Source organism: Candoia aspera, chromosome 2, assembly GCF_035149785.1.
Source record: "Candoia aspera isolate rCanAsp1 chromosome 2, rCanAsp1.hap2, whole genome shotgun sequence".
NCBI lineage: Eukaryota > Metazoa > Chordata > Lepidosauria > Squamata > Boidae > Candoia > Candoia aspera.
Genome location: NC_086154.1, coordinates 224696011 through 224708194, shown reverse-complemented (window position 1 = coordinate 224708194; position 12184 = coordinate 224696011). Strand labels below are relative to the sequence as shown.

Genomic DNA, 12184 nt, shown 5'->3' with positions numbered 1-12184 from the left:
TCTGCCTGGAAGAAGATGTCAGCTGTGTTTCAGTGAGGAGAGAATTTCAAAAGCTCCAGTCCCCACCAATAAAGTCAGAGCAATGGCTTTTGAAAAGATTTGTCAAGGCAACCCTACTGTTCTGGGACCAGGGAGAGGAGGAAGAACATAAAGAAGAGTTGCTGTATGAGATTAGAAACTGTTTACAAATCATTGCAGATTTTTGTAAGAAGCACTAGATCAGTAAAACTACTGTGTGCAAAAAAACAAGGAAAACATTTAAAAGTATAACTAGCTAGTGTATTTGTTATCTTTTTACCTGATGGTATGATAGTAATATTTCTATATTTCATAAAGACTTTAAAATGCACGTTTGCAGACCAGATTTTAATTAACACCTGAAAGTGGCATTGGAATTTTTATGAGGTATTATATGCTTGAAATAGATAAAATTAATATTTCTACTGATAAAACATTACATCAGAGAATTTAAGAGAATTCAGAAGATTTCAACACAATTAACTTACTTTATACTGTATACAATGGGCCATTGGCTGTAAGAATTAAGTATCTCAAATGCAGACTGAAAATATGAAAATGGAAAATTTGTTTTGTCAGTCATCACAGTGTCTAAGAAAATTTTAAAAATATGACTTCTACTGGCACTAAAACATGAACCCTGTGATAAAGGTAGATAGATGCAGTGGAAAATTGCTATTGTTAACTATTCATTCTTTTAGTAGCAGCAATTACCACTGCACATACAAAGCAACTGAGAAAAAAAAGAATTATTATTCAATCTCTCAATCTAAACCCAGTATAGTAAAAATATACCCAGATAGCATGAAGTAGTTTTAGAAACACATCTAAAATTCATATACTATAACACTACGGTCTATATGAGATTCTTTAATATCCCATCCATATTTTAATTCACTACTTTCTGAAAAATCACAGGTAATGAACTTGTCATATTTAAATGTATCTTGATAACAATTAGTTATTAGGTTTAAAATGAGAATGTAAATTTTAATGTTTTTCTCCTGATAGTATATATTCAATGTTCTGAGTTTTCATAATACAATATTTTTTTTTCGGAGTAAGCTTTTCAACTTGAGTATTTTTAAGTATATCAGAATTGTCAGTCTATATTCCAAATGGTTCTTCACTCCAAATAGTCCTGGGCTCTACAACTATAGGGTTAATAAAAATAGGAAGTTCACAAATATTTAACATAATAAACAAGAAACTGGATAAAATCACTCAGATCTGTTCCAAGTTGGACTCCATGCATGAAGCAGAGTCTGAGGAGATGCCGAGGGAACATTTTAGCCTTGTTATCTCGGAGCAGTTTGATCCTGTTGGACCTGAGGAAGTGGACAGGATCCTCCAGATTGTGAATGCCACCACCTGTCAGTTAGATCCATGCCCCTCCTGGCTGGTGAAGGCAGCTCGGGAGGTGACGTGTGGTTGGGTCCAAGCAATGGTAAATACATCCTTGAATGAGGGAGTGTTCCTGGTGGCCTTCAAGGAAGCACTGGTGCACCCCCTCCTCAAGAAGCCATCGCTGGACCCAACTGTGCTGGACAATTTCATCCAGTCTCCCACCTCCCCTTTTTGGGGAAGGTGGTTGAGAAGGTGGTAGCGTTGCAACTCCAGAGGATTCTGGATGAAACGGATTATCTGGACCCCTTTCAGTTAGGTTTCAGACCAGGATATAGGACGGAAACTGCACTGGTCGCACTTATGGATGATCTCTGGCGGGATGGAGGCAGTGCATCCATCCGTGCTCTCCTTGACCTCTCAGTGGCTTTTGATACCATTGACCATGGTATCCTTTTGGGACAGCTCAGTGAGTTGGGGGTGGGCGGCGTGGTTCTGCGCTGGTTCACCTCCTTCCACCAGGGCTGATCCCAATCAGTGGTGATAGGAGAGGAGAGATCCGACCCTCGACCCCTCTACTGTGGGGTGCCACAGGGTTCGGTTCTCTTTCCTCTCTTGTTTAACATCTACATGAAACCACTGGGTGAGATCATCCGTCACCACAGGATGAGGTATCATCAGTATGCCGATGATACCCAATTATACATCTCCATCCTGGGTAAGGTAAGTGATGCAGTGACTGCCCTCTCCAGGTGCCTGGAGGCTGTGGGGGCCTGGATGGGAAACAATAGGCTTCAGCTGAACCCTGGTAAGATGAGTGGCTGTGGATTGATGGCACCTCGCCTTCCGGGAAATTGTCATCTTTAGTTCTGGATGGGGTTGCACTGCCCCAGACAGACTCAGTGTGTAATCTGGGGGTTCTCCTGGACTCATGACTCCTGCTCAAAGAGCAGGTGGCAGTCATGGCCAGGAGGGCCTTTGTGCAACTTTGGGTTGTGCACCAGTTACACCTGTTCCTGGAACGGGAAGCCCTCTGAACCGTCACTCACGCCCTGGTCATCTCCCATATAGACTACTGCAATGTGCTCTACATGGGGCTACCCTTGAAGAGTATCCCGAAGCTTCAGCTGGTCCAGAATGCAGCCGTGCGGGCCATTTTTGGTGCCCCTAGGTAGGCACATATAACACCTTTGCTGCGCGAGCTGCACTGGGTGCCAGTTTGCTTCTGGGTCCAATTCAAGGTGTTGGTTATCACCTTTAAAGCCCTACATGGCATGGGGCCAGGTTACCTGAGGGACCGTCTCATCCCCATTACATCGGCCCACCCCACCCGATCATCCAGAGAGGGCATGTTACGGACCCCATCCGTAAGAGAATTAAATCTGGCGGGGTCCAGGAAACGGGCCTTCTCTGTAGTGGCTCCTGCCCTCTGGAACATCTTGCCCCCAGAGGTGAGGCAGGCCCCTTCACTCCTGAACTTCCGGTAGGCCCTGAAGACTTGGTTCTGCCATCTCGCCTGGGGCGGGAAAGTGGGTAACCATTCTTGGTGGTGGCTCGCAGCCTAGAGGCCCTCCCACCAGCTTGGAATTTTACACCCTCTTGGATTTTACATTTATTTACTGTATTTTATAATAATTGTAATGGGTCCAGTTTTATGAGATTTTAACATTTCTGACTGGAGTTCAACTTTATTGTAAACTGCCCAGAGTCCCTCTTTTGGGGGAGATGGGTGGTAATTAAATTTGAATAATAAATAAAAATAATTTTGCTGCCATTTGCTTGGATCCTAAGTTACTTCACCATTTAAGTAAGGCCTGGCAATTTCTACCAATGCCATGCTGGGCACTTTTTGTTTTCCACCATTCCCAAGGATGTCCTCAGAATTTTGCAGGGCCCTTGGTAAGGGTGAGGGGAAATATCCAACTTGGGGATATGAGCTAAGTTCCATTCACAGAAGGAAGATTAGGATCCAAGCCACTCTAAGAATATTACTGTATATTCAACTGCCAAAGCAAAGAAAGAGAGAGAGAAAACTTTATTACTGATAAGTTACCTATTTACTTCAAATATAAAGAAAAAACTTGTAAAAAAAAGGTAGTAATGTTACATTTCTAATAAGCTCCATTTTCAAGTAGCATTTCCATACTTAAGAATTAGAAAGTCATGGGTTTTTTAAAGTTTGTATCAACCAGTTCCCAAATGAATTTATGTTTGTTTGTTTTTTTATTTACTAGAATATGACATTTCAATCCCAAAAGATTCTTAGTGGCTTATATTCTCTTTATCCAGTAAGATTAAAACAGTAAACAATATACCAAAGAAGTAACCTAATAATAGCAAAACAATGAACTATAAAGTTAGTGATCTGTATGAAAGAAGTATGTTAAAGTGGTTTGGTGATATAGGGATAATGAATTGAGAATCAACTCACAAAACATGCACATGAAGAAATAGTGAGTGGGTCAAGAAGAAGGTAAAGACCATGAAAGTTGAGTTTGGATGGAGTTGAGATCCTCAGAAATACAATGAGAAATTTAAAGAAGAATACCAATGTGTGACTTGCTGAACGGATGTGATGGTTTGTAGTGTTAGGCAGGTACGAAGAGATTGTTAGTATAAACTAAATCTAAGTTAGATTTCCTCTTCTCGTCTGCCTTTATTTTGCTTATGATGTAATTTTTTCTGCACTCCACATAACACAACTGTCCCAAAAGGAAACAGCATGATGGTATGCATGCATGCATGCATGCATACTCTAGACATAATGTTGAATGAAACTCTATGGATGATCAGAATTGAATTTTAACTATGATCCTGAGTTTGTATGAACAATTTAAGCCCTGCTGACTGAATAAAGTTCATAGTCTCTTTATAACAGTCTTTATGTACAAAAGCATTCATGTCCCCATAAGTGAAAATTGTAAAAACAGGAGGAAGGAGATGGTGCTGCTGATAATGATGATGATATGGTCAGCCAGCTTTTGCACTTAGATATCAGAATACAGCCTCACCTCTCGCATCCACTCTCGAATAATTTTATCAGCTTCTTGATGCCACACGTTATGAACTGAATCTGTCAATGCCACTGCAGTAACTTTACTTTTTATTGCTGTTTCTCGCTGAATCATCTGTGGAAAATACAGATCCAAAAATTTATTAAAAAGTGAAAAAACATTGACATAAAGAGTCAATGAACTGCTTTTACCGACCCACAAGTTTACTTTAAAAGCTGAAATATTATAGCAAAAGTGGAAATCATTTAAGAACAAATTTTTCCAAGTTTCATTTCTGGGTTGCAAAACACACTAATTATATCCTACAAACTGCAGCCTTACTGAGCCTTCATTTTTATTTCTTCACATCACTTTCTGGCCAACATAACCACCTTAGATTCTCAGAATCACTCTGGAATTATTTACTACCCAAACATTGGTATTTATTAATTAAAATATTTGTTCACTGCTTCTCATTGTGGAAAACACAAAGTGGTATACAAGATGAAAACAATATTACATACATTGTAGACTGCTATTAATTTAATGCACTGTTACTTGATTTGCATGTGACACAATACTACAGTTTGTTTTAAATATAATTTTTGAGTATCCAGATCATGGATATTCCAAAGAAACGCAGTTAACTTTATTTTTTTTTTCTTTCCAACTCTCCCCTGCTTCATTTCTGAATGCATTTCAGCCGGTACATGCAAGTGTTTTATTTTTCCAACAAAAGGCATCACCGTATCATTGGGTCTTTTCCTATGCGCTGGAAACTTAAATGCAAATATAGATGTTTGTAATAATAATTTGAACCCATAAGTAATAAAAGACTGTGTAGATTATTGCATAATGTGATTGCGTAGTAGCAGTTGCATAAGTTTTTTAAATTAAAAAAGTGCAACTGAACTTTTTGAACTGGTGTTTCAGTTTGCTAATACAAAAATGTCGATTTTAATACAACTTTTAAACAGACAAAAAGAGCAGGAAGAGTTAATGTATCCCAAGAGTCACATGTTACTGTCAAATCATGGCTATGATCATGGTTTGTTATCTTTAAATTATGGTTAATGAACCTACTCATCATAAGTTAGAAAAAGAATAGTTAAGCTAAAGGAAGTACGAACAGCTTGAGTACAACACACCAATTCTATGTATTTATAACAATAAATAAAGGCAGGATAAAAATCAAACAAACAAACAAACAAATAAAATATACCTTATTGTACCTTGATTTTAAATGTGCAGGTAGTCCTTGCTTAACCACGATTCGTTCAGCCACCATTAAAAGTTACAATGGTGGCGAGCAAATAGTAGTCACACACGGTCCCTGAAGTTGCGGCTGTGGCAGCGGCCCCATGGTCATGTGATCGCACTTTGGGTGCTTGGCAGCTCACCCACACATACGACTGCAGGGACACTTCAACTCCCCCCACCAGCCTATTTTCTCTATCTCTGCCCTTTTGGCCGCCCGACACTCCACCGCCTCTGCTGCCCTGGGCTCCAATGGCCCTGCTGCCTTGTCCAAATCACACGCAGCTTTCTCATGAGGCTTTGGAAGGCTTCAAAGCCTTGCAAGAAGGCCACATGCGATCTCAGGAAGAAGTACTGGTGCGGCCAGCAGCTGCTTCTTGAAGGGCCAGGCCTGGCATGCCTCATCAGCAGCAGGAGGAAGATGACGACAAAGTCAGATGGCGGTGGCAGGGCTGGCAGGGCAGCAGGGCCAGTGGAGTGCAGGGCAGCCAAAAGGGCAGGGAGCGGGGGAGATGGGGGGGAGTTGAAGAGGAGGCAGTCCCTTACCTTACTGCGTCTTGGGGCTGGGAGACACCAAGCTGGGAATGGCTTGGATTGGGGAGGGTCCTCGCCTAACAATTGGTGGGATTAGGTTAATGACAGAAATGGGGAGTGCTGGGATTCTGTTGCTAAGTGATGCGGTCATGTGACATCACACTTTACAACTCCATTGCTTAACAATGGAAATTCTGGTCCTAATTACTGACATTAACTGAGGGCTACCTGTACAGCAATCATCTATTTCAAGCTGTTTTGGCAGTCTGAATACCGTATTACAGTATTTTCTTACTATGTTTTGGTTATTCCAATTTAGTAATTCAGTCCATACTACCTGTTTTTTAGTGCTTAAGCACTTGTTATAAAATTACATCAGTAAGTTTTAACATAGGAAATAAATATATTTTATTACACTTATATTCTCCAAGGTGTACTTTCCTTCTCTCAGGTGTACTTTCCAGTATCACTCAATTGTAACAGAAAATACATAATAGCAACTTTGTACAAAAGGAAGTTGGTATTATTTACTTTAAGGATACTTATAAACAACTTTGTTTAAGATCAATAAAATCTATTCTATGTATACAAATGCTTGCAAGTAACACGCCTCAGACTTAACAAATGCACTGAGAACTTTTTTCTGACCTTTGCTTTTCCTTAGTTCATTGTCAAAAATCATAGGCAAGCGTGATAGCTATTCACAGGATATCTGCTCACCTTTTGGCTCCTTTTCTCTTTGGCCAAGCCACCAACCTGTTATCCAATTGTTATATTCTTCTGCACTGTCTCAGTCATTCTCTATCTCTTGTGTGCTTTGCTCTTACTTTCCATACAAATCCAGAATATCATATGTCCATCCGCAACTGAGTCAGGCCCGCTGTATACTTGCTCTCTTTTCTCAACCATATAAAGCAATATGCTTCTGTCCCATTCTAAATGAAGATTTTCATTTTCTGTAGTGCTAATCTATTACTTCTACAGCCAGTCCTCTGGCTATTTCCTTTACCTATTATCCTTCTCTCATCTAATTTTTGATACAAATTTTGAATTATATCAAAGATGTTAGAATTAGAGGGGTGAAGAATTTGCTTCCAAATTTCTGGGAGATAAATTGGAAACCCAAGGTAGACCTTTGGTGGTGAAAGAAGCAGACCGTATCAGTGATATTGAATGTAATACTGGATACTTTTAGAAATCTTCAAGTTTAAACATTAACTTTATAATCTTATGTTATATAACACAAAACAAAGTAGAAAACCAAGTCATTCTTATAAGAATGGGAGTAAGTACCACTTAATAGGACTTTCTTCTGAGTAATCATGCACAGTATTATATGGCTAGTATGTCAATTTAGGAATTATTTTAAATATCCAATTATAAAACTGTTTCTAAGAAAGAATAACAGAGAAAAGCTCTTTCTAGTCTTGAAAACCAGATATAGAATTAATCATGACAAAGCAAGTTTCATTCACACTGTCTTATCGATGTTTTGTATCATTTTCTGAAAGAATTCTTTCAAGACAGAAAGAGGTCATTTCATCTCATTTACAGAAAAATACTCAACTGAGCATGCCAACATGTGTGCTAATTCTAACTTCAGGAGGCACTGATGTAGTTAACAAAGACTACTGAAAAACCGTAAGCTAGGAACAGTCCTTCATCAGTACTAAAGAGGGGGCAGAGCTGAACCAGTGACCTAGAAGTGAAAGACTTTGTAATCTGATTACCCATCTTTTAAGCTATGCAGTCCATCCCACTTTCATTTTTACTGATAAGAGAGAATCTTATTACCTAAGCAACTTTTGTAGTCATTTAGCAATGCAAAAGCTTTCATTTAGTGCACTAAAAGGACACTAATGGCACACTTATTAGCCTGTTTCAAGTTTTGCCTCAGTACTACTTTTCCCTATTAATTTTTTTAAAAAATGCATTGATATAAAATTATACAGAAATGTTTTTTATAATGATTTATGATGATGCTTTTGCTGATTATTAGAGAGCTGCTGTAAAGAAGTAGAATTAACAGAGCACTTACTGTCAAACCAAGAGAAAATGTAGACCTAAATTAGCAACTACTGAATTGTCTGCATTACCAGACAGCACAATCATATTACGACTGAACTACAAATTTACTGACAACGAACAAATAATTCAGTAAAATGTTCCTAGGTACAAAAAGAATTTGTAATATTGGAGTAACTTTCTACTTCCAAAGCAGAGATATTTATTATGCCACTGTGAATGTGCAAATGTGGCAATACCCATTTCAAAAGTGTTGAAAATGATCTTACATGACAAGAGAATGCTTTTTTTTTTTCCTTTTCTGAAATGGTCTTTCTTTTAAGAGCCTTGGGAAGAAATCTTGAAAAACTTTCCTGTTGTTTGGCCTATAGAAAAACAATTCCTTTCTTTGGCTTAAGACAGTAAGAGAGTAAAAATAGCAAAATCCTGCATTTCCAGAAGCATACATACAGCTTTTTGCCTCAGTACTTAATTGAGTACTTAATTGCCTCTCAGACTTAATTGAGTATTTCTACACCTAATTTTAACTTGTAATCAGGCAACAGGGTATAGCCTTATTCGAAAGAGTATATATTGATACTTTTTAGTCCTATAGTAGCAACAAGAGCAATATTTTAAGAATAAAGTAGATTGTGTTGTATCTTACTAAATGATAAATGACTACCCTAAATATTAAAAAATACAGTGCATGAAAAAAAATTGAAAGCTTTTAAATGGGCATATGGTAGAGAGTTTTTAGGTCGCTAATAGTAAAATCAAAATGTTTGGCTTTTTAAAACTTTGGCTTTTTTAAAGCAGCCAGGTAATTTCCAGATAAGATTTTCTCTAAATTATTTAGACTGAAGATATGTTCTGCACAAAAATACTTGTTTTTGAAAATACATTATTTTTTAAATCATACTGCATTCAGTCAAAATGTATCATTAGTTTGCTTATATTGGATAAAAAGATATAAATAATTGAAATAATTACCATTAACTTTTTGAAGACATAAAAATATAAAGTTAAAAAGTTAAAATTAGAATTTATTGTATGAAGGATGATGAATTATTTGAACTTTCAATAGCCTGTCCAATGAAGTTTTTTCAGTGACATAGCACTAAAACATTCAAAATGTATTAGTTGCTGCATAATAACAGTGCAAAAAATAATTTACTTATCAATTCAAGCATTTCCAGGTAAAGAGTAAATTTTCCTGCTTTATCACATTAGACTTAGTGGCATTCATAACCCAAGATATTTGTTTGCTTGTTTGTTTCATTTCCTAAGACTCTACTGGACAATACAGAGCTCCGTCAGAGTCACATGGAAAGTGAATGGTCATAGAAGTTGAAATAATAAATAAATAAAACAAAGGTATGCCATCAAAAGTTGGCTATATATGGCTCACAACTCTATAGACCATTTTTACAATATTCTTGGAAAGACAAACAATAATGTCTTGAATAGAAGTTTAATGAACATTACACTTCATTAATAACTAATAACAAATTGTATAAGGTCTAAATAAAATGCAAATGGTGATATGTAAATGTAATCTTAACATATCTTTAACAGTGTTAACTATGGCACTTACTGACATTTTGTCAATACTGAACTGCCGTGGCCTTTATAAGTAGGAGAAATGCTACTATATTATTAATGCCGCAGAACAGAAACACTTTTTATTCTATTTTATTTTCATAACTACATTCTGAATTTATACTGGCAAAAATATTTTGAAAATGGTTGCAATCAGTAATTTCTATAGTTAAATTCCAGCTATACCATAGAGAAAGCATGTTGATATATTTGTATGCAGATGAATATGTGCTTTTAAACCACCAAGACTTATGTGCATATCGTTCTCTTGACCTTTGTGCAATGGAATTACAGTAACTCTTCCATAATACTTTCTCACTTGTTTTCTAAACCTGCTCAATCACACTTGCTAGTAAGAAGCACAGCTGGCAAAAGATTTAGACCTCATCATGGGGAAAAGTTAGCCTTCTGGCTTTGGCAGAAATGATATTTCAAATGAAAAAAAAAAGTCTATTTCTTGTGTGGGACATTTGATTCTCTATTTCTTTTGAGTGCAAATAGCGCCATCCTTTGTATTAGCACTACATTTAGACTTCACTAGATTAGATTGTACATTAGAAACAAACAAAAAAAAAGCAATGAATTAAACTGTCTAGATTTTTTAAAAATAAGAACACCACTGTTAATTAAAGTAAGATTACAGGAGTCAGCTGAATTTTTCCCCACAACCCCAGAACAAATCCACAACAGAGGATAAGCAGTGCCCTCTAGTGTAATTTACAGCAGATACAAATCTGAATAAAGGTAAGCATCATTTCAGGCTGTTAGCTGAAAAATATATTGCAAGGATATTTATATACCAATAGACTTATTATAAATAATTATTAACACAAAGATTAATAATCAAATTATACTATGTTATATCCACTGCTTACTATGTATACCCAATACCCCTAAACATTGTACATGCACACTCTCTCTCAAGAAGTCTGACATGGTCAAGATGTCTTTAATGTTCCAGGCAGCTTAGAAAAAAACATTTCCACACAGAATAGCAGGCCATGCATGAAAGCGGGTGTCAGAAAACCCAGTAGAATCACTCACTGTGAAGATGTCTAATAGGGATTGCTGAATACACAATATAGGCAGCAGGGACTGAATGACTAAATTGGAGCAACCAGAATGTAGTAAGAAAGGTTTGAATCAACCAGGTCCATACATTATAATTAAACCTGTAGTGAATGTCTTGATTCTCCCGCCTTTCTTTTATTAAATGGAAGGTATTTTAACTTTGTTGGTTCTGATGACACGCTCCTATAATTTTAGTCCTTTTTAGCAAGTTATTTCAGTAAACATCAGTAATCTTGGTAAGTTGACTTTTAAAAAGTACTACAAGAGGCAAGTCATATTGCTTCTCTGTATTTATTTTTCTTAAGGCAACTAACAGTGTGAGCGAACTTTACCATAAATTTAGAACAATCCTCAGTGTACTAGTATTGGTAATTTCAGAAGACAAGATTAAAAGAATGATGCAAATTATGGCAACAAATTCCCCCCCAAATAAGACCAGGTTTAGTACAAACAAATTCTGAATGAAAGGTCACACATAGTATATTTCAGGCACACTACAAATAAATACAAAACTTGCTGTTATATTATTTATTTATTGGCCACCCAACTCCAGTTTGTAATGCAAATGAAACTGCAAAAAAGGTGTCACAAATGTGTTTACAGCTTGTTTTCCATGTAAATAATTAATGTATTCATATCCCTGCATTTTAATGTTGATAAATACCTTTAGGTAAAGATTATATGAGTATTTTAAATTAAAATTTTAAGTGGCAAGGAATTAAAAGAACAGATACGAGGGATCAGAGTGACAATACTTATGTATTAAGACTCTTTATCATTACTATAAAATTCTGGAGGAAACTTCATTTGGCTGAAATTCAGTAAATCTACATTAAATAAAAGACACATATGCAGATAGATAATTAAGGTACAGAAAATTTTTTTACACATTTTAAGATTTTCCCATAATATAGTTCTGTGGACAGGAAAAATGAAATGCAAAAATGTAACAAACAGGTGTTTGGAAACATGTGCTGTACAAATAGGGTCCTTAGGGAACTGGAAAGACCCCACCTTCACAATGACTGTACACTTTATGACAAGCACAAGCATACAAGTATATATTTCATGAAGCTGTTCTGAAACTTGAAAAGATTTTATTTTTAGCTATTCCCATTTTAAGTCACTAAGTTTTTAGAAGAATTAATCCTATGGATTCAATGTTTCTTCTTCTGTTGCAGACAGTCTACAGCTAGGGCTAATGTATTTTCTATATTCGTCTTTTAAGTTGTACTAACTTACATTTTTTACACTATCCCTTCAGCTTAAATTCTTGAATCACTACATATTTCATATGTGTATGAAGTGAAGATGCCACAAGGCAGCTTTTACTTACTAATTGATACTGACAAACTACTTGT

General features: G+C 36.6%; 1 protein-coding gene across 6 annotated transcripts in view; it reads right to left on the bottom strand.

Annotated features, from left to right (window-relative positions):
• Positions 1-12184, bottom strand: part of ARB2A (ARB2 cotranscriptional regulator A) — a 274667-nt gene that overhangs the window by 98544 nt on the left and 163939 nt on the right. For 4 of the 6 annotated variants that reach the window (XM_063295416.1, XM_063295420.1, XM_063295415.1 and 1 more), the window contains exon 9: positions 4374-4490. In XM_063295416.1, the coding sequence (XP_063151486.1) occupies positions 4374-4490 (117 nt within the window). Of the gene's footprint in view, positions 1-506; positions 563-4373; positions 4491-12184 lie in introns of all 6 variants that reach the window. The other 2 variants (XM_063295417.1, XM_063295418.1) reach the window with 1 other exon arrangement.